Source organism: Cynocephalus volans, chromosome 2 (assembly GCF_027409185.1).
Source record: "Cynocephalus volans isolate mCynVol1 chromosome 2, mCynVol1.pri, whole genome shotgun sequence".
NCBI classification, from domain to species: Eukaryota; Metazoa; Chordata; class Mammalia; order Dermoptera; family Cynocephalidae; genus Cynocephalus; species Cynocephalus volans.
Genome location: NC_084461.1, coordinates 168,825,723 through 168,853,599, shown reverse-complemented (window position 1 = coordinate 168,853,599; position 27,877 = coordinate 168,825,723). Strand labels below are relative to the sequence as shown.

Below are 27,877 nucleotides of genomic sequence, written 5' to 3'. Positions count from 1 at the left end.
TTCAGGGATTCTGAGCTGGGAAATCAGATCTGGGCAGTTCACGCGTGGTTTCACTGGAGCCGTCCTCCAACGCCAAGTTTCTGTGTTCTCCCTCTTGGGCAGTCAGCTGGCGTAAGTGGATTCTTTGAAGCTGGTGGTAGAGATCACCATCTTGATTCTGAACTCCAGAAGTCTTATTCAGAGTTCACAAAGAGAAACACCGGCTGGCACACGGCCCTCGAGGCTCTTGTTGATGATGACAAATGTCTTTTCCTTTCTAGTCGACCATGTTGTTCCTGAGCCTGGGACAAGTCTGCTGGCCGCCTTCGACCAGTGGCGAGAGTGGGCTGACAGCAAGTCATGCTGTGACTACTCTCTGCACGTGGACATCACCGAGTGGCACAAGGGTGTCCAGGAAGAGATGGAAGCACTGGTGAAGGACCATGGTAAGCTGTGCCCATTTGCACCCTCTGCACACAGTCCCCTGTCCCAGCTCTGGGAGGAAGTGCTCTGCAGATAGTGCTCTTAGATCCTGTTTGTGCCTCACGTCCGAGCCTGCCCTGAGCAGCAGGGCTGCAGCTCTTGCTGGTTGGAGGTGGCCTTACCCAACACGGTAACACAAGCCTTCATTGATAAGAGCATATGGGCCCTGCTCCTGGGACCCATTCTTATGTGACAGCAGCTCGCAGCTTGTTGGGTGGAGGGGCCTGTGCTCTCCAGCCAGATCTGGGGGTTGAGGCTGCAGCGAGAGTGATTTACCCTCAAAGAGAACAAATGTGGGTCCCAGTGAGGACTCTGGGAGTGTACAGGAGCCTTGAGTGCTGGGCAGCCTCTTCCTACAAACCGGGGAGAATCCAGAGTGGATCGCAGGGTTGTGAGACACCCCAAACCTGAGCCAACCTCAGTGGTCTTTACTGTTCTGTAGAATTATTTTGGGGAGCAAGATTCCAGGGATGGGGAAGATTCATAGGGAGGCTGGAAGAATGTTTACTGCCCCAAGGGCCTCTCCGACTCTTGTCAGTAGGAACCTCAGGGGTTTTAGGTGGTGGAGCCAAACCACGTCGTCTTTCCATCGTCTTCCTGGAACTCTGAGCTTGGCTGTAGACTAGATTCCTGGGGTCGTTTGTTGACCTCATTGGATTTTAACCTTCTGGGAAGCACCTGTTGCTTTAGGGTTCTCGGATTTCTTGGCTTAGAAGCACTAGGTGCTATGAGTAAAATGCAGGAAGGAAATCTCTAGGCCTGGATATGATAGGGGAGAAAAAAACTCAATGAAATGCGAGAGTCCTGGGTTTATTTCTCTGCTGCAGACTAGCTGTGTGACTCAGTTTTTAAAATATCTCTCACATGAGGGTGTTGGACTAGATGTCCTCTAAGGTCTTCCTAGCAGGAAGGTTATACATAAAAAGAAAAAGGTAACATTTGACCTTTCCCACTTTTGAGAATGCCAAGACTCCAATGGATTTAACTTTTGATAAGTAGAATGAATCTATTCCAAATCAGGCAGGAGGGTTACCATAGCAACTGTTGCCTGGCAAGGAGAGGAGGACCAGGATGTCCTGAGGCTTTTAACTTAGGCAGCTTCCAACACCCCCAAGGTGGCTTGAAGTACAGCTCCAAGGTTGTCAGAACAGTTGTTCTAAAATCGTGATGGGTGCTGGGCAGCGACTTTGGTCTGGTGCCTTAGGGGGCAAGAACTCTAAGAACCCAGGATGAGAATTGCGACATTTGCTTGTTGAACTAATGGACCTTTTCTTATTCTAAAAAGTGTTTCTTAAAAATTGGCAAAGAGGGCAGTCTGTTTGCCAAAGAAAAGATGTTGATTATAGATCTTCATAGACAGAAACTTCTGGTAATTCATTTTCTTGTTAAAGTGGCTTGTTTTGGGAGTAGCTTTTGTTTTTTTTTAAAAATGCACTGTGATAAATACACGTAACATAAAATTTACCATTTTAAACACTTTTAAGTGTGCAGTTCAGTGGCATTAAGTACATTCACACTGTTGTGCAGCCAACACCACCGTCCATCTCCAGAACTCTTCATCTTACCAAACCGAAACTCTGTCCCCATTAGCAACAACTCCCCGATCCCCTCCCCCACAACTCCTGGCCACCCCCATTCTGTTTCTGTCTCTGTGAATTTGACTCCTCTAGGGACCTCATATAAGTGGAACCATACAGTATTTGTCTTTTGTGACTGGCTTATTTCACTTAGCATAATGTCCTCAAGGTTCATCATGTCGTAGCACGTGTCAGAATTTCCTTCCTTTTTAAGGCCAAATAATATTCCATTGCATGTATAGGGGTTGTATTCTGCTATCTGTACACCTGTCAGTGGACACTTCATTGCTTTCACCATTTGGCTATTGTGAATAATGTTTCTGTGAAGATGGGTGTATAAATACTGGCAACTTTTAATTTTGATACTGTTCTAAACTTACAGAAAAATTGTAAGGGTACTGGAAAGAATTCTCATACACCCTCTTCTCAGATTCTCTAGTTGTTTTTATTTTATCCATTTGCTTTATCATCCTCTGTCCCTCCATCTCTCTCTCTCTACACACACACACACACACACACGCACACACGCACGCACGCACGCAGAGTATTATCACTTTCTTCTTTCCTTCCAGATTATCTGATTTTGCTTTATCTGTTAAAAGTCATGCCTCCACCTCTCTGTTTTGTCTGTCCTCTAGGGGTAAATTCCTTCCTCGTGTACATGGCTTTCAAAGATCGCTTCCAGCTAACGGATTGCCAGGTAAGAGAGTCGGCTTTCCTGAATAGGCTCGCTGACAGTGGGTACGATTCAGGCCACTGCTATTGTCTGGTAAAACAGCCTCCAATGTACGCACATCCCTTAGCTTGGTGGGAAACAGCTGGTGGATGTAATTTGGTGAGCGTGTGAACCCAGTGCCCTGGCCCCAGCACTGGTGCCCACCTCCAGGCTCTGGATCTGAGCCTCGGAGCTGCCACCTTGGCACGGCGTGGTCTCCTCCGCACACCTGCCGCAGACCCAGGTCCTGTTGGGGAGCCTCTCACTCCTGATCCACGTCCTTCATTACGAGGGCGTCTCTCTGCCAGTGTGGCCAGAAATACCGCCTTTAGGCAGGTCACACAGCCAGGCTTACTAGATGCAGCTGAGGGGTCCTGTTTCTCACCCCAGAAATGCTGCCAACAGGAAGATGTTTGTCCTCGTCTCTGATCCCCACTCTCCTCTCTCTCAGATATATGAAGTGTTGAGTGTGATCCGGGATATTGGTGCCATAGCCCAAGTCCACGCAGAAAATGGTGACATCATTGCAGAGGTATGGGGCTTTCCTTTGTTCTTTGTCACCTGGAGGCAAGAGGCAGTTTCAGGAAGGCTGACTTTTGTAGCTTAATCGCCATGGGGAAAACCCAGGGTACTTGGTGTTCCTGTGCTGGGGCTCTGCTAAGGCCGGTGACATGTATGCCTCCTGTTGTGCTCAGCAGGATGTACAGCAGTGACTGTACATGGAGAGGCCCTTTCTCTGGGCACATAATGCAGCTGCCTTGGGTGGGGACTCCCTAGTCGCACACAGACATATTAACTATGGCCGGGGCTGGGAATGCTTCCAGCATCCCTGAGGAGCAGCTGAGCCGCTAGGGGAGGCTGTAATGGATCTCCCCTGCCCGGACAGGACTGGGAACAGGGTAGTGGCCCCTTCTCTTCCTGAGGGCTTGGGATGAGGCTGAGTGGCCAGCAGTGACATTTTCACCCGTTGATGGGTAACTTTGGGTGCAGGTTGCTGGCCACCAGGCCGTGTGAAGTCCTGCTCTCCCTGACAGGCAGGATTTCTTTGCACTTTCCAGGAGCAGCAGAGGATCCTGGACCTGGGCATCACGGGCCCTGAGGGACATGTGCTGAGCCGGCCTGAGGAGGTGAATGCCTGCGAATTGAATTCGTGAATCGGGGTCCCTTGGGTGCTGTGCAGAGCCTTGTGGAACCCACTTCCTGCTTGTTGAGAACGGGGCTTCTCTCCAAGAAGCTGTGGGTGCTGTGTGTGTCTACACAGGCAAAGTGAAGTGTGAGGCTGGGGCTGGGGGTAAATCAGTGTGATCATCTAGCCTGAAGGCTCCTTTTTCTGTCTAATCCTCCAAGGCCTTTCTTGGATGAACACCAGCAGTTCTTTTTTTTTTTGTCTTTTTCGTGACCGGCACTCAGCCAGTGAGTGCACCGGCCATTCCTATATAGGATCCAAACCTGCGGCGGGAGCGTCGCAGCGCTCCCAGCACCGCACTCTCCCGAGTGCGCCACGGGCTCGGCCCACACCAGCAGTTCTTTATTAGCATCCTGCAATCAGGTTTTAGTGGTTTGTGACTTTTTATCAGTCTCTGAAACATAGGAAGGGGATCTCAAAGCTCTTCTACATAGCTAACAAGCATAAGGGGAATTTAAAATTTTCCATCGTAAGCTGCTCGGGGTATATCATGATAAGCAGAGTTTTGTAGACAGAATCTTTTAAAATGGTGGATGGAAAATTCAGAGCAGGGGTTCCTGCTGGCACAGAGTTTGAGAATCCCCATCTTGGCTAGTGAGGCGTGTTAGTTAGAAGAGAAAGAGCTTGCATCTCATATGATGGAGAATCTGTTTCTCTAAATTAGGATTTGTAGCATTTATATAATTTTCAGAAGTTTGCTCCTAAATGAAAGGCTCAGGGTGAGGCTTTAGAAGACAGAATAGTCCGGCGGCTCTGAGCAGAGAGAACAGTGAGGGAGTCCCCTGGAAACCAGCAGACTTAGTCCTGCAAGGTAAAGAGGTATCAGAAAAGGAGAAGGTATAGAGAAGGGCAGATCAAATCACCAAGGACTTGGATGGAGGCTTAAAATTAGGATTTTCCTTCCAGAAACAGGTGGAGTGAGATGCTTGACAGGACTGTGAAGGGGACCCTGGCCACCCAATCACAGAACTTTAGAACTGGGGCATTCCCTTGAATCCAGGAAGAAGACCAGGATGGATTGGGAGATGCTCCCGTAGTAAGAAAGCGGGTTCAAGAGAGTTTGACATCGAAGTGCTGCCAATAGATAGCCTGGGGTGGGGATGATGGGGCACAGTAGGTGTCACAGCCTTTTTCCTTAGACTTTAGGGGAAGGGACAAGGCTGGAAAAGGAGAAAGAGGGTAAGAAAGAGGCAGAAAAAAGAGGAAGTGGAAGCCACTGTAGGATGTTTTGAACACATGGAGGGTTTACACTTTGTTCTGCCCTTACTGTGTGCAAGCACACAGAGGCACGCACACAGACACGCACGCACACACAGACACATGCACAGAGAAACACGCACACACATAGACATGCACATATGTAGACACACAGCAGGACACCAGACACGCAGCAGGACACCTTCAGCACTGAGGCTCTGAGGACCTTTTCCTTTCCCCAGATGAAAAGACAGAGGCTATGACGTTTTCAGTATCGGTTGGTCCCTCTCCAGGCCATGGGATGTAGGTCTTTCTGTAACCACCCATCCTCGCCATGAGTGCTAAAAGCTGGGGCTGGGCCAGCTCCAGGGTGAGGGAGGCTGAAGGGATGTCCTTAGGCCCCTGCTCTAGCTGAGGGGAGTCCTGTGCTGTGACCATGGTGGGTGGACAGTGATTCTAGGAGGCAGCTTGAGAGAGAGAGACAGCACTAAAACTAGCTGAGGCTGAAAGTAACTGAGGCTGATTTCATGCACATGTGTGCGCACAGAGACACACATGCACAAGCACACACACATGCACATGCTCACATCCACACACAGATGCATGCACACCACCCAGACATGCACATGCACAGACGTGCACATGCAGCATACACACACGCACACGTTTTCACATATATAGACCCATGCGTGTGCACATGCAGTTTCATGACCTACCTATCACTAGCATCATGGTGGTTAACCTGTATGAGGGGTCTTCAAAAAGTTCATGGAAAGATTTGTGTTATCTTCTATTTTTTCATGAACTTTTGGAAGTACCTTCGTATTTGAACTTTCTAGAACATGCCCCTCCACTATGTGCTGTTCTTCCCAACCCACTGTGTGAGACCACCTGGTAGAATTTTCCCTCGTTTCCATTTGAGAAAGTTGAAAAGGAAACCGTAAAGATGCAGAAATCTCGAAATCACCGATCTGTGACTGGGGTGACAGTGACTGAGTAAGTATCCTGATGGAGGCCCTGCCAGGCCCTGGGGGACAGTGAGATGAGTGAGAAAGTGACCCTTTCTGAAAGGGACTCTGGATGAGGTGGGAGGGAGAGGCAGAGAGAAAGTAGATCTGGGGATAGAATGTGATGTGGGTGTGAGCGAGGACAGCTGGAGGACTCAGGTGTCTGGGAAAAGAGGGGGTGACTCAGAGATGAGGGTCCAGAAGAAACCTTCATGGAGTTGGGGACTTTCCAGCAGGGCCTTACAGAAATACAGAATGTATGACACTGCTGTGTGTCCCTTGGACGGGTCATTTCCCTCTCTGGACCTTAGGTTGCCTCATCTTTAAAATCAGAAGGTGGGGCTAGATGACCTCTGAGATTGCTGAGTGCCCTATAAAGAGGCAAAGAGATTTTATTTTTAAACTATCATCCTATTTCATAGCATTTTAAAGTGATGCTATTTATATCTGAGTTTGACGTTATGTAAAACAGTTTGTGTTTTGTATCAGAGGCACACCCACACATAAACACAGAAGGATCAGATGTTCTGGGTGGAATGTGGAGAGCTGGGGTTTAAATGACCTTTTCCAACAAGCTAACACTTTAGTGTGGCCTCTGCCCAACTACAGGCCACTTGAGGAGCTGCAGCAGAGAAGTTGGGGTCTGAATTTGCTTCACAGCTGACGAGCAAGTCCAGACAGATCCCTGGTACCTGGGTCCTTTTCACCACAGCCAGTCTTAAAGGAAGCCAGTCCTGCAGGGGTAGGACCCCTCAGTCATCTTATCCCCTAATTAGTATGATTACACATTTCCTTTATCCAGGACGGTCCTGGTCTGTGCTGAGTGCTCCCATGGAGATATTAACAGTGCCTCTTTCTGCTTCCAAAAGTGTCTGTGCTGACACAATAAATGGGGTGCTCACCTGCATCCCTGGGCAGTGCGAAGCTTCTAGATTCCAGTGGAGTCCTTTTCTCTCTTCCCCCAGGGATGTCTGCAGTGCCTGCGGAGATGCGGGAAGTCCCGCCCTGTGCTGTGGGGGCAGAGGCTCTGCTGTTGTAGTTGGGCCCGAGCAGAGGGAGGGCCTGCCCTACGGCCATCCCAGGAATTAAAAACACTGGGACGTTTAATAAGCGTTCTCAAGAGCCATTTGCTTTACTAGTGGATTTCTAGACATTTCTGTTCACATAGTTAATGCCTGAAAGGCCAAATGGGAGTTGTCTTAGTTGTGCTAGATTACCAGTTAATGCAATTGCAGGACTTCACGCTGTAGGCCGAGCTCTAGTAGAGGCAGGGTAGCTAAGTTATTTCTGTCGGGAGCTCAGTTATTTCTTGTGAGAACCACCAGCTCCTGGTGGAACAGCCTAGCCTTAAATACCATTAACCGTAAATGAAGTCATGTATTTGTTCAGCAAACATTCTGAAACACCTGCTGTGTACCAGGCACAGCAGAGGGAACTGTTGGGGTTGGGCATGAAGGACACAAAAAATTGAATAAGACCCAGTCACACCCCTCAAAGAGCTCAAGCCACAGCATTTTGCCAGGATCTGGGGAGACAGCCAGTAACTTTTACAGATCCACTGTTCCACAGTTTCACCTGCTGTTCTGGTTGCCCGCTGTAAACACACATGGCTGATTCCTCCGTGAGATATAACTTGATCCTGAAAATCTTACCTGATCAGGTATTTAGCAGCTATCATGTGGCATCTTTGAAATACCATTCATGGAGGCATCAGATTTGAAACAAATCACTTACGAGGGCAGTCCTCCCGTCTTGTGCTGGAGATTGTGCTAGGCTGCAGCGGGCCGGCTGGCCACATCAGTGTTCCACACACAGGGGGCCGTGGGTGTCCTCAGATGCTCCTGCTTCATTCCCGAGCCCTGTGAGGTTGCATTGTTTTGTGGGTGATGTTGGCTTTGTTTGTGAATGACTGACAGAAGCCCAGCACAGAAATCATATCACTGCCCATCATGACCCAGGACCACGGAAGGAGAATTAATACACTGAGTTAACAGCAGTAGGAGTCCCTGCATGGTGGTTCTCCAACGTTAGCAGGTGTAAAAATCACCGAGAGGTATTAAAACCCACATTGCTGAGTCCCGCCGCCGAGTTGCTAGTCTAGGTCCGGGGCAGAGGATGGGAATCTGCATTTCTTACAGATTCCAGGCTTGCTGATTGCTGTGGATTGATTGAATTGTGTTCCCCAAAGTCCACATAGTAAAAAGCTTAATTCTCACTGTAACTGTTGAGGGTGGGAAATCCTATTATGATAATTGAAAGGTGTGGGGCCTTGAAGAGGTGCTTAGATTGTAGGACCATGCCGTAGTGAATGCATTAATAATGATGGTCAGGGGCGTGGTTCTGAGGGCTTTAAAAGGAGAGTTCTTAAGAGTCTCTCTGCTCCATCATTTTCTGCCATGTGAGACCCCTGCATTGCTGTAGAGACACCACCAAAGAAGACCCTCACCAGATGTGTTCCCTGTACTTTGGGCTTTACAGCCTCTGAAACTGTAGGCAATAAATTTAATTTTCTTGAAGATTATCCAGTTCCAGGTATTTTATTATAAACAACAGAAATGGACTAATACACTGACCATACTGGGAAGAGGGTCAGGAAGGCATTACCCCATCATTCCAACACCCATTACTGAGTGACACCGGTCAAGCCACAATCCCCTACAGTACCCCTCGTGGTAGAACCTTGAGGACACTCGGTCTCTTTCATCTTAGCCTGTCTCGGAGGGTGGAGGGTAAAGATAGGGGTTCGTGGGGTGGGCGGGGTTCTCACACTACGCTGCTCTTCTGTAGGTCGAGGCCGAAGCCGTGAATCGTTCGATCACCATCGCCAACCAGACTAACTGCCCCCTGTACGTCACCAAGGTCATGAGCAAGAGCGCGGCTGAGGTCATCGCCCAGGCCCGGAAAAAGGGTGAGCGCTGTCTGGCAGCGAGCAGGTTTGGAGGGAGGGCTCCTTTTCCAGACCCTCATGCCAAGCAGGCCACTTTGATCACGTTCTAGCATTAACCTAATTACAGCCGAGTGAGGCAGGGAGCTCCAGTTTCTTCCCTTGGTTCCGCTTGTTGGTGTCTATTTAAAGCTGAGTGCACAGCAAAGACTGGGTGGGTGGGCCCTTCTCCTTCCTGTCCCCCACCCCCTAGGAAAGTTGGATTTAATTTGACACAATCTAAATAAATGAGGCATCTACATGGGTCACATCAGTTTCCACCTGCTGCAGAATCCTGGGGAACGTTGTGTTTCAAGATGCACCTCCCCTCCGTGGCTGGTAGTGATTTCCTCCAGGGAATAAGAGGGCCTTGCGGGGTGCAGGGGTGGATTTTATGCCAGACCCTATCATGACCAGTTTTTTGTGCTCGGATTACTTCCTGTTGATAAACTCCATTGATGCGTTCTGGGCTGAGGTGTGTTCTCTATTGAGAAGGTTTTTGGAAACTTGTGCACTAAGTGCACCTTGCTGTCCTTCCCCTGGAGGACGTCCCGTGGAGCACCTCACACATTACAAGTGCAGCAGAGCCCTGTTGTCACCTGCTGCCGACTGTAGCAAGGTGGATTCGTCCCACCGCATGGTTTATGCGTGGAAGTCAGCTCCATGTTGCAGAGCCTGAGGGCACAGAGCCGCAGTTGATGGGGGATTTTAGCCTGATCAGAAATGCACATTAATAAAAGGGCCCCCTTCTTCCTTTCTCCCCATCATGTCCTGCACCCCTTTTCTTCTCCATCTGTCCATCTCTGTGCCCGCATTTCTCTTCCTTTCTCTCTTCATTTCTAATTTTCTCTCTCTTGACTCAGTCTCTCTCTTTTTCCACTGTTGTTCTCTTTCTATCTCCTTGTCTCCGTGTCTCTTTCTCCATCAGTAGGGAGCCATGTGGCCTCTGCGACTCAGTCTCTACTTCTCTGGGGGACGTGACCCACCTGGGACTAGGCGGCCTGTGGTTTTTTCCACTGGCAGGTGATGCGGTGCAAACCCCAGAACAAATTGCTCGGTGACCACTGAGGCAGCTGGTCCCAAGAGGCAATGGCTTCCAGACAGACCCGGCAGTTCCTGGCCCCTGTTCTTTGGTGCTCCCCTGGGCCTCTGACCATAGGCTTTGGCCCAAGTGGTGGCTGCGTGACAGTCTTCTTGGAAACCTGCCCTCTCCTGGCAGCTTGGAAGAATTGCCATTTTGAAATAAGAAAGCACCCAAAATAATGTAATCCACTTAGAATCCACTGAGTTGTTTTTCTAGGAGACCTTGTGGGTGACGATACCTTTGCAACATGGCTGGGTGTGCATGGGACTCAGCATCAAACGCCAGGCACAGCCCTGCTGCTGTCACTAGAGTGGGGACCATTGACATGGCATCTGAAAGGGGAAAGCAGGGTGCAGTTTAGGTTATTTGATAATAATAAACAACGAGTTAGACAAGCATTGTAATGTAATTTTGGATTGAAGCCTTGTCCAAAGTTGACTCCACATTGAGACGCTTATCTGTTCACTGGGAGGGTGGTGGGCTCCAGCCTGTCACCAGATAGACTCTACTGGGGTAGGTGGCATCATGGGGCTGGCCCCGCTGGCAGAGCTGAAGCCCCTTGTTTCCGGACCTCAGTTTTCTCATGTGAAGATATGATGTTATTCTAGTGTCCAGTTCTGCTCCAGCACTGTGACTTGGTGCTCGACACCACTCTGTTGTCCTTATGACCCTGCATGTGTCTTGAGGGGTCCGAGGGGGCATATTCTAGTGCCCACGCAGATTTCTCTCCACACTAAACTATCTGTGGAGGGGACCACTTCAGTGTGTTTTCTTCCAGAACCTTCCAGGTGTGAGTCCACCTGTGCCCACACCATGGTTCCCAGGGTGGCTTTTGCATTCAGGCTGTCACCCTTTAGTCCTCGAAAGCCTTAGCTTTATACAAACTTGAGCTGCTGGAAAAGAATTTCCAGTGCATTTCTTGTGCTCAGGTGCAAGAATGAGAAACCCTGGCTGATTTCATAGGCTCTGAGGCTCTTTCCCATCTCACTGGAACTTCCTAACAACTTTGGGAGGCAGCCCAAGCAGGAATTTTGATATTTTACTTTGCAGCTGAGTAAGCTGAAGCTCAGTGCTAGCGAATAACGGAGCTGGGACTTGATTGTCGAGAGCGTCTAATGTCAGGCTATGAACATCCGTGTTAATGCTGGACTGACTGACTTTCATGCTTGGAGCTCTTTTAATATGGGTAGTGCTTGTGACCTGTATCTGCTGGGCTGAGTTCCTCGAATCCGGTAGAAGCTGGAGCCTGACACCCAGCAGAATCGTGGCCAAAAAGGAAGAGACTGTAAAGGAGTATTAACAGTTTGTGCTCTGGGATCAATATCTTGCCCTGGATCAAACCCCAGCTCCCCTGCACACCAGCAACGTGACGCTGGGCGTCTGCTTTATCTCTAGGTCTCATTTTCCCATCTGCAAGGGGGGATAGTGATGGTGACTCATGTCATCGGGTGATGATGTTTATATGAGATAATGCATGCAAGGACGTAGACAATATCTATTACCAACTATTAATCGTGATTGAAAAATGAAGGGCTGGTTTAACTCTGAGCTTGTCAGAGAAGGAGCTCAAAGATGCCTGCTGGCCTAGGGCAAGAGTTTTCTGCTAAGGACTGTTTTTCTACTTCAGACGGGTTCCTCTAGCCCTGGAGGCAAGCGTGAGGCATGGCCAACTTTCTGCTGTTCCATTTCTTCATCTATGAAATGGAGAGATTCTTCCTGCCTTCAGCAAGCTTTTACCATGTGATACTTCAGGCCAATGCCTGAAGAGGGCTCAGGCTGCCTAAGACTCGAAATTTTGCTACAGATGGGAGCTGTTAAAAAATCGTAATCATACTAATGGCAGGAGTAGTAAATCCTCTTCTCTTAGTGATCCCCGTGTGCCTCCCCACCCAGAGACTGGCTGGTCCTAAATTTAAGACAGGAGACAGGTCAGTGAGGATGTGAGATGAAACACGAACACCTGCATCCTGTCTCCCCTGAGGGACATCATTTAGTTCACTCCACAGGACGACGTGTCATCAATCCCACCTTGCAGACAAGGACCTGGAAATACATACAACTGAGACCAGGATGGTTTTTAGTCTTGAAAAAACATAGACAGTAGTTGATTTAATAGGCTCATTTCATGGAAGAAAAACTGAAATGCAGAAATTGTGTGTCCTGCCCCGGATCGTCTAGCCTGTGGGAAATAGAAACCATGATTCCAGACTCCTGGCCAGCTCTCCATGGAGGGTTCAGTGCAGTGATTTCTCCCCTAGAAGGTGTCCCCTTCAGACTGCATTATGTTGACATGTGAAACCTAGCGTGGCTGCCGATGCCGGCCTGTGTGTGTCAGTCCACGGGCAGTGCCTGATGGCGTATCTGCTGGACATCCTTTCTGTCCTCCTCCTCGTCCCACCCCCATAATCCAGATGTAGAAACGTTCAGAACAGTTGCAGCTGCTGAGGGACCTTAAACTCTGGGAACCCAAATTCCACACAAGACTTCTTATGCCCTACGGGTCAATAGGTGTGGCCCAGGCATCATGAGAAGCACGTGGTCATGGGTCTTATGAGGATCCCCTCACCTGGGGAGGAATTCTAGTGTTATGCTAATGCACAACCTAGCAGTCTTGGACCTAGAATTGGGAAATAGTGTGACTGGTGGGTTGGGTTGTGAATGTCATAAAGTCTTACCAAAATCTGTATGAGTCAGGGTTTTCCAGAGACTCAGAACTAATGGGATAGAAAGAGAAAGATGGAGACAGGGAGAGATTTATTTTAAGGAACTGGCTCACGTGATTGCAGGGCTGGCGAGTCTGCAGTCTGCAGGGTGGTCCAGCAGTCTGGAGACCCAGGAAAGAGTTGACGTTGTCACTCGAGTCCAAAGGTTGTCTGGAGAAAGAGTTCCTTCTCAGCCAGTGCCCTCGCTTTACCAGCAGATGCCCTCTGAGGTCAGGAGCTCAGTTTGCTTTGTAATTTAGCCACACGCAGGATGAGATCCTGGGTTTGGTTGTCAGCCATCTCAGCTCTGCATCTACAAGACATAGGGTCTCTTTTAGCTCAGATGTAGAAACTTCTGAGTCGCTTATGCGGTGCTGGGGCTGGGAATTTGAATCCCTGAACTCATTCTTTTCCTCCCCAGTTTGTCCAGCACAATTAGGAGCAACCAGCCAATCTTATTATAGTCATTGATTTGACAAAAATCATCCAGAACCTTGCCTCTTAGAAGCATTTGATTGGGAGTATCCAGTGTTGACATGCTGTGTGTCTCTATTGCATCATAGATGATCAGTGCTCTCTGTACTGCTGGAAATAGAATCATTAGTGCCTTTAAACTGAACCAGATTAGAGAACCCATTCAGAAAACTCATCCTGAAGATTTTGTTCCCTAGAACCAATCTGGGTACCAAAGTCTGAGAGCGTACGCTTTTGGGGGCTGGCGTGGGTTCTCTGAAAGCAGAAGGTGTGTATGTGTGGGTGCACATGGGTGTGCAGGCGTCCGTCCATCCCAGTTGGTTTTTCACTCTGCTTTTATGCTGCATCTAGAACTTCATATACATGGTTTCCCATTGTTCCCTTTTGGATTTGTCCTCTTGCTTCTTGTTCATAGGTGGTGACTGTCAGAGCCGGGAGCTGTCACCCATTTCTAAGCCCCAGACTCACATTTATTCCTCACGCACGTGCTGTGGCCCCAGGCTGGTGGTAAATAAACACCAGCCCCTGAGTCCCCTGAACTTCCTGGCCACACCAGAGAGCCTGCCAACGGCTGGCTTGGGGTCACATTCTGTAGTGTAGATTTTCCCTGGAGAAGAAAATCGTGAAGATCTTAGGGCTGCCAAGAAAGCATCAGCACTGTGTTTAGAGAAGTGCAGAAAGACCAATTAAGCCCATCCGTGGTTTATTATTATTAGTGATGATTATTTCTGGCACGCGGTTCTGTGGCCTGACTGAGCTCCGGAAGCTCATCCCCCGCTCCTTCATGTTGTGTTTATAGAATGGCTAGAGGAGCCCTGGGGCAGGCTCCAGGGCATTGGGGGTGGGAGACAAAGCCTGCACATGAGGATCCACACTCCCCAGAAGGTAGAGGCCTTATACATGGTGGTTTAACTCCTGTCCTGCCTTTGGGCTAAAGAAAATAAATAAAACTAAAGTCAGCGAGGATCTCTGAATGCCTCGGAATTGGAACAGAGCTAAGCAGAAATGAGTCACCAGATGCCCCTGCCTCCTAGTGCCCACCTCTCCTGTCCCTACATGTCCCCACCTCAGCTTGGCTCCAGTCCAGAAGTCCTCACTAGGTTCCGGTCAGCAGTGGCCTTGGAAGCTTCAATCCAGTTCTGAGTTTTCAAAGGCCGGAGGCCTAGTTCATTCTCCATGGTGAGGGGCATGTTCCTGGGCACAGAGGGAGGGGATCCGGGCCCTGGAGAGCAGCTCCCTCTCCATTTGAGGTGAGGCTCACAGCCTGCAGCGTTCCCATCTGTATTACTCAGGCCACATTCTGAGAACCAGCCTCCCCACCCCGCCATGCTCAGGTTTCCACAGGCAGGACTGAGAGCAGATTCAGCAAGAGGGTGTGCAGGCGCAGGTTCCAGGACACCCTGGGAGATACATGTGAGTGTCCGAGGATTTTCAGAGACTGTCCAGCCCTGCTTTTCCCCAAGCATTTCTGCTCTCATGAACTTCATGTGGATGACACCAGGAAACCAGTAGGTTGCAGATCCTTTGTTTTCCTCAGACTGGTACAGACCTGGCCTTTCTGCTCAGGCGGACCACAGCCAGCAGGACCTGCAGACCTGGCTGTGTCAAGAGAGGCACACTTACCCAGATATGCATGCACACTTGCTTACCCAGGTCTGCATGCATGCTTACCCAGGTCTGTGTGCACACTTACCCAGGTTTGCGTGCACACTTAATCAGCTCAAAGCCAGAGCTGGGGGACGGAGCTCCCTGAGATCTAGGGCCGCTGCTGGGTCCTGCCCAGCTGTGGGCATTTCATAAAGGAAATCCTTGTCATCATGCGATATTTACCATTTTGGGATGAACCGGAGAGGTTTGAGCAGCCACCTAGCTGGCTCCTCAACCCAACTTCTGCCTGGGAGCCTTTAAGGGGGTTAGAGACCCAGGGAACCTCTCAGGCATTCTGAGCATTGGCCCTTTTCTTCCCGAGGGGCTTCCCTGTGGGCGAGGCTCCCCTTGGGCCCTGGAGCCCTCCCTCCTGCACAGGGCTTGTTACAGATTGCTTGGCGTGAGCTGCCCGCTGCCCTGGCTGAACAGCGACTCCTTTGTGAAATTCCTGAGGCAGGAGGGGCGGCTCTACCAGGCAGCTCTCCAAGAGGCCTGCACAGAGGGTGTCCTGGTGCATTATCAAGTGATAAGGCCCTGAAAAGCCTGTGGAGAGGAAGGGAAGCACATTCCTGGCTGAGAGAGGTTTGGCCTTGGCCTTGAGGGTGCTGTGTTTGGAGAAGAGAGAAAGCTGTAGGTCCTGGTGGGGTGGGTTATCCCTGGGGTGGGGTAGAGGAAGGTAGGTGAATTTGGCTGACCTGAGATCACATTCCAGCTCTGATGCCTTTGATCAATAAAATATTAGGCCATTTAGTCAATTTAACACATTTATTGAGTGTCCAGATAAATGATCTCCAAGGTGTCTCCATTCAAGTGGAGAGTCAAAACATGCAGAACTGGGTGACTCCTGGAGTGAAAGACGGGCCTCTCAGATAGACGACGTGATACCTGAGCTGAGTTTTGGACGAAGTGAAAGAGGAGATCTGCTTCGGAGAATGAAGGGTGTTAGACGCTTTAGTAAGGAGGCTTTGTCTGTTCATTTGTTTTATCCTTGAAGACAGAAGGGCTCCTGTGGAGGATTTTATGCGACAGACTGGCACGGAAGGACTATGTTTTAGGAAGGAGACTCTGGAAGTGTCATGGAGAATGAATGGAGAGGTGGGGAGGGTCGGGAAAGAAACTTAAGTCTGAAGTTCCGTGGGGAGGCTCTGTTGGATGAGCTGGGACACATGAAGAAGGCTTGATTTAAGGAGGAATGTATTTAAGGCACTAAGCATTGGAGTTCAGTGGGTATAAACGATTCCCAACTTTCTGGTTTACGTCTGAATAGATAGAGTTCGTGATTGCATATCGGGGAGCTGACATTCTTTCTCAGACATTGTACTAAGTAAGTTGGGCTCACTTTCCAGACAGCCCGAAATCTCAGCAGCATAACTGTGCAAACTTTGCATCTTTCTACAACGCCGGCTGTGAACGCAGTGGCTGTCAAGGGCAGTTCCTTTCTGGTGGTGACTCAGGGATCCAGGCTGTCTCTTGGGCAGATCTGGAGGGCTGTGTTTTTGTGCTCAAAGACGTCAGTCCAGTGATGTCACAGGTGATTTCTACTCACAGGTCTTTAGCTAGAACTAGACACTGTAAGGGGGGCTGGGAATTGTCAGCTGGGAGGGTTTGCTAACAGTTAAGTTCGAGGTGCCACAGATCATCCAAAAAGAAGAGTCTAGATCTCATGTGGGACTGGAAGCCGCCTGAGCTGGAGATTGTTAACAGAGCTGGGAATCCGCAGTGTAGGGGGCAGAAGATTCCAGGGTGTTTGGGACCACCTAGCATGTTGGGTTCAAAGAGCGGGCACCGAGGGTGCACTCTCAGGGAGCACGTGTTGGATGGTGACTTTGGCTGGCTGAGGTTCTTGATCTCCCCAGGCGTCCGTTCCTCGTCTGTGACATGAGGCTGACTTCTCCTTTGAAGGGACGGTGCCAGCACTTGGCATACAGGTGGTGACTCCTGACAAGGGTGGCTTCCTTCCTTGCTCGTTGCACGGGCCTGAGCCCTGGGTGTTCTGTTTTTCAGGAACCGTGGTGTACGGCGAGCCCATCACCGCCAGCCTGGGCACCGATGGCTCCCACTACTGGAGCAAGAACTGGGCCAAGGCGGCTGCCTTCGTCACCTCCCCACCCCTGAGCCCCGATCCAACAACTCCAGATTTCCTCAACTCCCTGCTGTCCTGGTGAGTCCTGGAGACTGTTCACTTCCCATTCTCAGGTCTCCAGACTAAGCCCATAGGTGAGTCCAGAGCAGGGAGGTATCTGTCCCACACCATTGTGGGAGTGAGTTCACTGGGCCATCTTCAAAGTCAACCTGAGGGGATGGATGAGGAATCTAAAGGACTCCACTGTGCTGGGCGCAGGGTCCTCCATAAATGCCTTACCAAGCAGATGAGGTATGCAGTGTGCTAACGAAGCTTCAGCGTCATGTTGTGGGTTTTCTTTCCAGTGGAGACCTGCAGGTCACCGGCAGTGCCCATTGCACCTTCAACACGGCCCAGAAGGCGGTAGGAAAGGACAACTTCACCCTGATTCCAGAGGGCACCAATGGCACTGAGGAGCGGATGTCTGTCATCTGGGATAAGGCTGTGGTAAGAAGCAGTGGCCTCTGTCCTGGGGGCCCCCCTTTCCCCTGCCTCCTCATCTCACAGATGCCTTGAAATGAAAGTTGAGAACATTCTAGAAGCTGGTCCTTGTGTGACAATATCTCTTAAGTTTGGAAATCCAAGACCACACCTTATAGGTCCCTTCCTTCTAAATGTTACTTATATATTTCTTATCACTATCATCTGCAGAACAGTGGAGACTGAAAACATACTCATAGATAGTCTTTAAGTCTAACCCTCCGAATCAGTCAGGAAAAAGCTTCTGTAGCAATATGGTGACTTTTCAGGTCATCTCTTCTACTCTTGGAATTGGACTCAATTTCCTTAAATGTGTCTTTTAGTGCTCTCTGGGTTTAGCATTTCTTCCCACTACAGGCTCTGGTGAGGCCTGCTTATAGATACACTGACCTTTAGGTGATCTTTGGGCTTTTTCATTTTAATGTTTTACGGTATAATAGCAGAACAGGTTTTCTGTTTCTTAATGAAGTTTTTAGGTTATGTAAATAATATATCTTTATTCCAAAAAGAATAAGGAAATAAATAAAAATCACTGTGTTTCAGATAAAATTACAATGAACATTTTGGTGAGTGTCTTACCATTTCTTGCTGGTATATGAGGGCACGTGTGTATATAGTATGTGTGAATTAGTGTGTAAATGTCATTGGCATTACACATACTATTTTGTAGCCATTTTTTAAAAACTTAATACATTGTGAAAAAGTTTTCACATTCTTACATATACTTGAAAAGTTGTTTTTTAATAGCAGACTGTTCTGTCTTGATGCTAAACTGTGATTTATGTGTAATTCTTTGGTTGAACATTTTTGTGTTGTTTCTGATTGTTTTTTACTGGGATGAACATGCTCGTAGACACATTTTTAGTTATGTTTTGTAGGAATTTCTACAAGTGGCATTGTTGGTCCAAAGGGTGTATATATTTTTTAACTCTTTTGATACATATATTGTCAAAGTTCCTTCCAAAAAGATTGCAGTACTTTGTATACCACCAGCAATGTATGACATTCTTCAGTTTCTTCTACCAACTCCAAATGGTTTCTTCTACCAACTCCTATTAAATCAAAGTCTTGCTGATTTAATAGGTGAATTTTGTGTCTCATTGTTTTACATTTAATTTTTTCAATTACTGATTAGAGTGAGTATTTTTTCATATGCTCATCGGCCATTTGTATTTTTTATCCTCTTAATTCCTGCTCATACCCTTTGCCCATTTTTCTGCTGGGTTTAGTGCACATTTGGGAAGGGAAGGCCTTGAGGAAATGATTTTGTCACCTGCGGCATCCTGGATGCGGGGCTGAGACTTCTGGGTTAACTAGACTAGGAGCCTAGACCTGCACCTTTGTTTTGTTAAAAAGGACACCACTCAGGCCAGCGATGTTTCCTGAAGAGGCATCGAAGCCCCTACAACTTTTTAAAAGAAGTTTTCACTTTGAAATAACTTCAAAACGTTCGTGGAAAAATGGAATTAAAAGTTAATACAAATCTTTCCGTGAGTTTTTTGCAGACCCTTCATTGATTCATAGGAGGTTGCACAAATAGTCACAGAGGGGTCCTGGGTGCCCTTTGCCCAGTTTCCCCTGTGGTCGCATCCTACATAATTGTAGTAGGTTATCAAAACCAGGACCCTGGCAGGTCCTGTAGCGTGTGTGTCTGGCTCCAAGACATTTTGTCCACTGTGGCTTCATGTAATCAGCACCCCAAAGACCTCCATCAGGCTGCCCCTTTATGGGCTCCGTACCCCCCAACCTTCCACCGTCCCTAACCCCTGGGAATCCATGTAGCCCCCTGTCTATTCTCCATCTCTACAGTTTTGTTATTTGGGAATGTTACGGAAATGGAATCATAGAGTATATGGCCTTGGAGGTTTTTTTTTTTCCCACTTGGCTCAATGCCCTTGACATCCATATGAATTATGTGTATCAACGTTTGTTCCTTTTTATTGCTAAGTAATGCTCCAACCTTCAACTTTTTAACCTGCTTTTGCTGTGCGTTTGTGTGTGTGTGGTGTCTGCATGTGTGCATGTGTGTGCCCTCTTCCTCAGGTCACTGGGAAGATGGACGAGAACCAGTTTGTGGCTGTGACCAGCACCAATGCAGCCAAAGTCTTCAACCTCTACCCTCGGAAGGGCCGCATTGCTGTGGGCTCTGACGCTGACCTGGTCATCTGGGACCCTGACAGCGTTAAAACCATCTCTGCCAAGACACACAACAGTGTAAGGCCTGTTAACCATGCAGATCCATCTAAACAAAGGACGGTCACAGAAGGAGACAGGAGGGGGTAGTCCTGGGATTTCTAAAATGAACTCGCCATGATAGGAATGAGCTTTTCCCCAGGATATGTTTTAACTTGTAATTTGCTGAAAAAGAAGATAGCTGTTTCATTTTCTTGAGAGAGGTCGATAAGACTGATGCTATTGTCATCAGTTTAGAGTACCATGACCTCTATCTGTAGACCTTCAGACCCTCCAAACCCATGCCAGGATATTAAAAGCTTCTAGAAGTCAGGCACTATTCCGTTTTTGTAGTTTGGTGCGGCACCTCTCATGGAGGTGTTTGGTGTAAGGGACCTAAATAAAACAGTCACATGTCCTCTCGTGCGATGCCCACTGGGCACTATATTCTCTTAAGCCACAGTTTTCTCATGCCAGTGTTAACCCTGCAGAAACCTGAATGACAGCTGCTCTTCTTGTTCTAAAGGAATTGATCGACTTTCACCTCTCCCCAAATAGAAGTAACCCCCTGTTCAGCCATTCAATCATAGTTTTAGGATCTGCAGGTTTGGGGTATCTCTGGCCTTTTGGTCTGGGTTGCGGAGTGTGGGGTGCCTTGTCTGGCTAATGGAACCCTGGGCAAGTGACCTTGTGGCTTATGCTCCTCAGCTGAGAATGAGGGGTTCAGATGAGATCTCTGAGTGTCCTGTTATTCTGTGGGGTCAGTGGGCATTAAGCAGAGATACCGACTCCTCCCAGACAAAATTGTATATATATGACATTGAAAGAACTGGACAGGGGGGAGCTTTGGAAAAGAAGTGGGCATAGGGCAGAAGGATTTTATGTTAGAAACCCATTTGAATCCTGAAGTGAGTTCTTGATGAAAGAAGAGGATATTCTTGATGAAGTGCGTCTGGGAAGGCTGCTCTACTCCATATTTATAGCTGACTTTTTCCTCCAGCCCCTGGCAGGCTTAGCCTGGCCATGTAGCCTATGGCTGCACCCACTCAAAAGTTAGACCACAACCTCTTGCGGGTCTCTAATGGCTTCTGGATGGGCGAGGGTTCCAGGGCACTGCCCAGTGAACCTACCTATTCATATGCATTTAACTTCGCATTCCCATTTACTCTTTCATTTGACCTTCTCTGTAAAGAGACTGGTACTACTGTCCCAGTTGGGAAGATAAATAAACAGAGACTTAGAGAGCTTAAGTGACCAGTCTAATGTTACATAGCGATTTTGTGGTTGAGCCAGAATTAGAATCCAAAATTGTTCAGGCTCTTTCCTGCCAGACTTCATGTACAGCCTCTTGGTCAGGGTTAGGTGGGGATGCTTCCCCTCCCGTGCAGGTCCCCTCCTCCAGAGGTAACATGCAGACGGGGCTCATTACTTGAGATGCAGATGACTTGGCTGGGGAGCTGCATTTAGAGATCTTGAGCTGGAAGGAGAGCAAAAGAGAACAAGTGGTGATTTGGGAAGACAGATTCTGCCCCCCAGATATTTCCACCCAAAACTTTCCAGAGCAATAGCACTGCCCTGTCTCGGCCTCCAGGCGTCCCGTGGAAGAAATGTTGATTTTCACAGCACCTCTTCTCCATCCTCACCTGTTTTAAAGAGCCAGTGCGAAGCATGCCTGTGCAGCCTTAATCATCTGGGAAAATACAAATGGGCTTTCCCAGTGTCATATAGGGTTTCCTACCACAGGGCTAATTAGCTTTACCTTTTAACATCTAGCTATTATTGAGAGCCCTGTTGCTAAGCCCGCCCTTGGATTTTCCAGGCATTCAGCCAGATGAGTCATTTTAGGGAGCCCATGTGGATGTGGGTTAAAAATGTCTATACCTGGCAAGTGATGATGCCTCCCTGCCTCATGGTTTGGCAGAGGGCAGGCTCTGAGTGCCCTGAGCCGTGATCTGACCCTCAGACTTGTCAATTTTAAATCACTTAGCGTCATGGGGCTGGTTTCTCCATCTTTTAAAAGTGGGAGGTAGCCCCCACGCTCTTCTAGGTGTTCATGTATGGGCAACTGGACTCAGTATATACATTGTCTGATGCCTTGGATGCTGAAGAGCTTGCAATCTTGTTGGCAACATGCAGTAAGAAGCCAGACAGTGAATGAGTGAACATTTTCTAAATGCCTGCAGTGTGCCAAGAAGCATGCCAGGTACTTTTGTTCATTTTATTTCATTTGATCTTGGCATCAGTCCTGCAAGGTGGGCCTTATGTATCCTCTTATAGAAGCAGCAGCTGAGGCTCAGAGGAGTGTATGGGGCTTGTCCAAGGTCACGCAGCTGGTGAATGGCAGACCGGGGATGTAGACCCAGGGTAGATGGCTCCGTGGCCAAGGCCGTGTCCATTACTCTGTCCAGTAGGGTACAAGAGGAGGTTGTCCAGGCACTCACAGTTAGCTGTGGAACCATGTGGAAGAGATGTGGCTTGGTCCAGGCCTTTTAAAGGATGACTCCACTCCTTTCAAAAGTCATTTCAGAGATGACAGGATTCTCTCATGGTGATCTACACACAGATGATACTTTTTGTATTGTCATCATCACATAAGCCGTGGGACATGGCCAATGAAGAAACTGAGGCTCTGAGACAGGATTGGAGTGATCTGCTCAGGGGCACACAGCTTCTGGATTTTGCCATATCTGACATGGTTTATGTACCATGATGAAAGAAAACACACCAAAGATGAGGAGTCTAATAGGAGACTCCTAAACAAACATGCTGGGCCTACAGAGCCAGCTTGTGCTTAGTATGGGATAAGTGAGAAGCAACTGTGCTCTGCAGGAAAGGTGGCAGGAAATCTTGCCTATCCTGACTTTGGCCTTGGGTGCTCAGAGGGAAAACTGTCTCTCCTGAGAATGTGGACTGAGAGCTGGTGCTTGCACAGGTTGGAGGTCTGAATTCATGCTGCCTGTACTGTCCAGAGCAAACTCAAGCTGAGAATCGAATGTGAAATTCCCTCAGTGTGTTAGTCCTACAAGCCAGTGACAAAAGCAAAACCAGACCCCACCTGGAAGAAGTCTGCTTCAGTCTAGGTTGACAGCAATTGCACGGATCTGTCTGTAGAATTGTTGTCCTGAACTGCAGGGTACTAGCTCAGCTATCTTCAGAGCCACCTTCTCGGTGGCTAAAACCTGCTCTGAATTTCCCAGGCCCCAAGCTGCTTTTTATAGTTGGAGCCGCCTATTAATCCCCCAGGCCTGGCTCAGCCATCCCCTTAGTGCCTGTGAACAGGGCAGGCAGGGAGACATGGGAGGCATTCGAGATCTGGGAAGTAGCACTGGGGGAGCCGAAGCTATAGGATGCAGTTCTGATGCAAGTTTATAACGTCAGAGTGCAACACCCCATTTTCTGCTGCCTCATTCCCAGACATACACTCACATATATATAGAGATCCCACCTGCTTTCCAAGAGGGCACATGGTTATGTCTCTGTTTCACCCCCCAAAACCTGAAACCAAAAGGACAGCTGCATTGTTTTGGAAATTAACTAAAGCTCAACCATTTTATTGAAGGCATGTCTCATGTTACCACAATCCTTTCATTTAGGGATTTCAGTTCAACCACACCACTAACAGACTGGAAAAGCCAGGCAAACCAGAGAGAAAGCCTACTTGTGGATTGCCTGTTTCAAGGTTAAATTTAGAAATTGGTCAGAGAAGGCCTTTGTGTTCCCACCTGATGGGACCTTGGGTTTGGGGGGACAAAGTCACTGTTGGTAGGAGGCATCATTTTCTTTATATTTGTTTAGCATTTACAAACACATGCTTTTAATATTATTCTATTCAATTATTTTTCTTCTAGGTTTGAAGAGTTAGGAAAGATTATTCTATATTCTAGACAGGGGAATTAATGCACAGAGAAGGAGTGTCTGCTAGGGTGATCAGTCAGGACAGGACTCCTCTCTGGGCCTCTCTTTTGGGCATGTGGTGTTGGGGTAATGGAAGCTCTCAGACTGCTTAGGTCCAGCCAAGGTGGCAGGGCCTGTTCTGAAGTTACTGGGCTCTATTCCTGCAGGCTTTGGAGTACAACATCTTTGAAGGCATGGAATGCCGTGGCTCTCCACTGGTGGTCATCAGCCAGGGCAAGATTGTCCTGGAGGACGGTACTCTTCATGTCACCGAAGGCTCTGGGCGCTACATTCCCCGGAAGCCCTTCCCTGATTTTGTTTACAAGCGTATCAAGGCCAGGAGCAGGGTGAGTAGTTTTTTTCTGATGCATTTTTTAAAAAAAAATTATGGATTAAGTTCAATGCCATGAACATCTATGGAGCACTTTGAATCAGAATATCAAGATGAGTACGAGGGATTTCAGGGATAAGGGGAATCTGGTCTTTTTATTCCTGGAACTTAAATACTGGTGGAGGCCTCAGGTGTGTCCACAGCCAGCCAGAGCAAAGTGACACTATGCAAAGTGACACTAGCAAAGTGTGGTATGTGATATGATGAGAAGTGTGGAGAGAGATTCTGGAGGAGGAAGTCACTGCTATAGAGTCGTGGAGGAAAGTATCATGGGGAGAGGGCATTCTGAGTTGGGTTTTGAAGGTTAAGTAGGAGTTTGTCAAGTCAAAGAAGGGAGGTAAGGGAACTAGGTAGAGAGATTGTCATGAGCAGGGAAATGTTTGGTGAACAGTCCGCAGCACTGGTGCTTGGGGACTGTGAGGTAGGGAAGGGATGGAGTTGTAAGGGAACTGAAGGGAGAGAATGGGATTCGGAAGAAAATTTGGGGCTAGATCTTGAGCACAACACCAGATCCTACTCACAGCATGTTTAGGGTTTAAAGGTGAAGTGTCCTGGGGGGAAATGGTAAGAAATGCTAGTATTTGTAGAGTAAGTAGTTGCTGGTTAGGGTAACCCTAAGCTTTTGGGGTGCCGTGGCCTAGGGCTGTGGAACCTGGCCCTACCCCAACAGCTGTCCCCATTAGACCTGTCACAAGGACAGCCCTCCATCCCCAAATCCCCCAGGCCTGTCCTGGCCTCTTTTCTTCCCCATCAGGAGGGTAGCTAGGGAGGTGTCCTCTGTGAATGTGGCCTGAGTCAAGGGGCTCTTGTGTTTTGCAGCTGGCAGAGCTGAGAGGGGTCCCTCGCGGCCTGTACGATGGACCCGTGTGCGAGGTGTCTGTGACGCCCAAGACGGTCACTCCAGCCTCCTCAGCTAAGACATCTCCTGCCAAGCAGCAGGCCCCCCCTGTCCGGAACCTGCACCAATCTGGATTCAGCTTGTCTGGTACGGCGATGGCTTGGCTAGGGCGCAGTTCTGCAGGGCCAGCTGACTGGCTAGAGAGTCTGCAGTTGGGAAGGGGGCAGAAATGTATGGGAGTGATAGTCCCATTCTTCAAAAGCGGGAAATGCTAACATCACTGGGGGTGCATTCTCATAGGAAGTGGCCAGTTGGGTTTCAGAATCTTGATGTCAGTTTATATCACGTGTGTGATGCCCATCCTTTGCGTAATACCTAATATCTTGAGAGGACATTTGTTCAATTTATGACGTCCATTGTACAAAAGGACATTGTGGTGTTTCAGGTCTTTCCTTCTCCTCTACGATATTTGTAGTAGTTCTGTTTGTGGTGTCTAGAGTTTCAACCCTCTAACTTTGTAGCTCACATCTAGCCTCAGTCTCCTCATCTGTAGAATGGGGATAATAGTAGTAGCTCCCTCAGGGGGTTGTTGTGAGGATTAAATGAGTTAGTATTCATGTGAAGTGCTTAGAACTGAGCCATCTAATAAAATGGTTATTTTTATCCAGGCTATTTGCTTAGATAAAACACGTGATGTCCCCTTAGTGAGAGGAAAGGTCCAGGTTTGAGAGTTGCCTTACTGGAAACTTCCATTTCATTTGGAATCTTCCATTTTTCCAGCTCCCTGAGCCAGATTCCTGTGGCATGTTAAAGAAATGGTTAATCAGATTTATTTTTCCTTGTCAGATCTATTGGTTTTCAGAAAGTTAACCACATGCACCATATATTGGATTACCAATTTTCAAAACATTTTAAAATAACGAAGCTTAGTTCTGTCACAAAGTAAAGTGGGCATAATAATGTCTACTATCTAATCTCATCATCCCTCCTGCTTTTGATTCTACTAGGCACAGGGTTAGGGAAAGGAATGGCAGAGAGAGGCTGTATCTTCAGAAAAGCCACACCCGGGTTGACTCACAGGAGGGGACAGAGTGGAGTCTGAGACACGCTGTTATTTTATATGTGGTTCTACCTTTTCCAGTAATAGCTTTAACTGGCTTCTGCAAGGCTGCTTTACACAGTGTGCGATTCTTGGCTCTCTTAGGTTCATCTCTTTTTTTGTAGTTTGAACTTTCAGGGAGGTTTTTAGAGAAGGGCAAAGTTCCTGGCACTTTTTTCTCCCAAGCTGTAAAGCAAGAGCACTAAGAGCGGTGGAAGTCTGTCTGGACCCTCACCCCTCTCTCTTCTCCCCTCCAGGTGCTCAGATCGACGACAACATCCCCCGCCGCACCACCCAGCGCATTGTGGCGCCCCCCGGTGGCCGTGCCAACATCACCAGCCTGGGCTAGAGCGTCTGCACAGCGCCGTCCATTTGGGGATGGGGATGGGACACCTGAGGACTTCTGAGACTTCTTTCCTTACTTCTTTTTTTTTTTAAGAGCCTGTGATAGTTACTGTGGGGCAGCCAGTTCCCGGGGCTCCCTCGTGGGCCCCGCCCTCCGCCTCTCATCTGGACTTTCTCTCTTGCTCACCCACTCCCCACACATCCACGACTCTCACACCCGAGCCCAGCCACCAACCCACACACGGAGCTGCACCCAACACTCAGACATGCGAGACAGCACATCACGGCGAGGCTGGTCGCCATCTCCAACCTTGCTTGTACCCATTAGCACCTTCCTTTTCTTGGGGGAAGATACAGTGAATTGCCCAGAGCTGCCTTTTTCTTTTAAAAAATTTTTAAACACATTTTCTTTGTGAGGTGGGAGGGGTAGGGTCGGGGGTGGGGGGAGAGGTTTTTTTTTTTTTTAATACTAAATTGGAAAGTCTCACTGAATATTCATACAAGGGGTTTGAACTGGACATCCTAATGATGCAATTCCATAACCAAGAGCTGACTCAGGGTGGTTGGCAAACTCATCACATCCGTCCTGAGAGGCTCCAAAATCCATATCGCCATTCCGTAGTCTTCTGGGTCAACTGTGGATAAGGGGCAGGTTTTCTTTTTTGGCCTAGACCTTGCTGCAGATTAAATCTTTTTGAGGATTCTCTGCTCTCTTCACATTTCTCCGCACATGTGTGTTCTCTCTCTCTCGCTCTCTAGCTTTTTCGTTCATGAATATTTTCAAATGCCTGTCTCTTTCTTTGTGTTTCCTCCAGCCCTTGTCTCTGAGACAGTATTCTTTTCTCCCTCCCCTGTGGTCTTCTCAAATCACCAGGTCTACCCTCTAACTATGGTCACAGAGTTTGCCTGCAGGATTTGAGCTTTGCCATCACCACCACGTCATACGTTAGCCTAGCCCATGTGTGGCTGGTGCGACCTGCCCACCATCATGGGGAGATGCGAATGAGTTTGAGAGACTTGCCAGGTGCAGGGACAGGCTAAGTTGTCTCCCCCACACTCTCACACATGGGCCCAGAATTAACCACAAACAGTGCTCAGATATTGCGAAAGTCTGAGGCTGCAGAACGTGAGAGTTTTAACTCTGTGCAATGCTAACTGGCTAAGGACACGGTCAGAGCTGTGCACAGAGCCCCAGTGACCCAACCATGCCAACCGATCTCCAGCCAAGCCCCAGCTCAGGAGTGCTAAGCTAGTGGGAGTGTGGCCTGCTGTTTAGGCAAGCCCAGTTAAGTATCTTTTGGGATGATATTTCCAGAATGCACTGGGGCGTCTCACTTTGGGGAAAAATCTCATTTTTTTTTCAATGTCTAATTATTTCAAAAGACAATGCAATATAGGGAGGCCTTAGAAACTCAGAAGATGTTTTGGAAATTTGACTTAAAGTTCATTTTACTTGCAAGAGGAAGAATCTGTTGTGTGAGGGATACATCACGTCAGAACTGTTGTGGGCAGAAAGCCTTACACAGTCAACGTGTGGCCCCCTTAGAGACCACAGGCGACCT

General features: G+C 48.4%; 1 protein-coding gene across 2 annotated transcripts in view; it reads left to right on the top strand.

Annotated features, from left to right (window-relative positions):
* Positions 1-26,710, top strand: part of DPYSL2 (dihydropyrimidinase like 2) — a 111,897-nt gene extending 85,187 nt beyond the window's left edge. For both annotated transcript variants that reach the window (XM_063085449.1, XM_063085450.1), the window contains exons 4-14: positions 261-425; positions 2,678-2,739; positions 3,206-3,286; positions 3,813-3,881; positions 8,932-9,052; positions 16,979-17,135; positions 17,402-17,543; positions 19,620-19,790; positions 23,810-23,989; positions 24,853-25,018; positions 26,228-26,710. In XM_063085449.1, coding sequence (XP_062941519.1) covers positions 261-425; positions 2,678-2,739; positions 3,206-3,286; positions 3,813-3,881; positions 8,932-9,052; positions 16,979-17,135; positions 17,402-17,543; positions 19,620-19,790; positions 23,810-23,989; positions 24,853-25,018; positions 26,228-26,319 — 1,406 coding nt within the window. In that variant the 3' untranslated portion in view covers positions 26,320-26,710. The remainder of the gene's footprint in view (positions 1-260; positions 426-2,677; positions 2,740-3,205; positions 3,287-3,812; positions 3,882-8,931; positions 9,053-16,978; positions 17,136-17,401; positions 17,544-19,619; positions 19,791-23,809; positions 23,990-24,852; positions 25,019-26,227) is intronic.
* Positions 26,711-27,877: the final 1,167 nt, after the last annotated feature.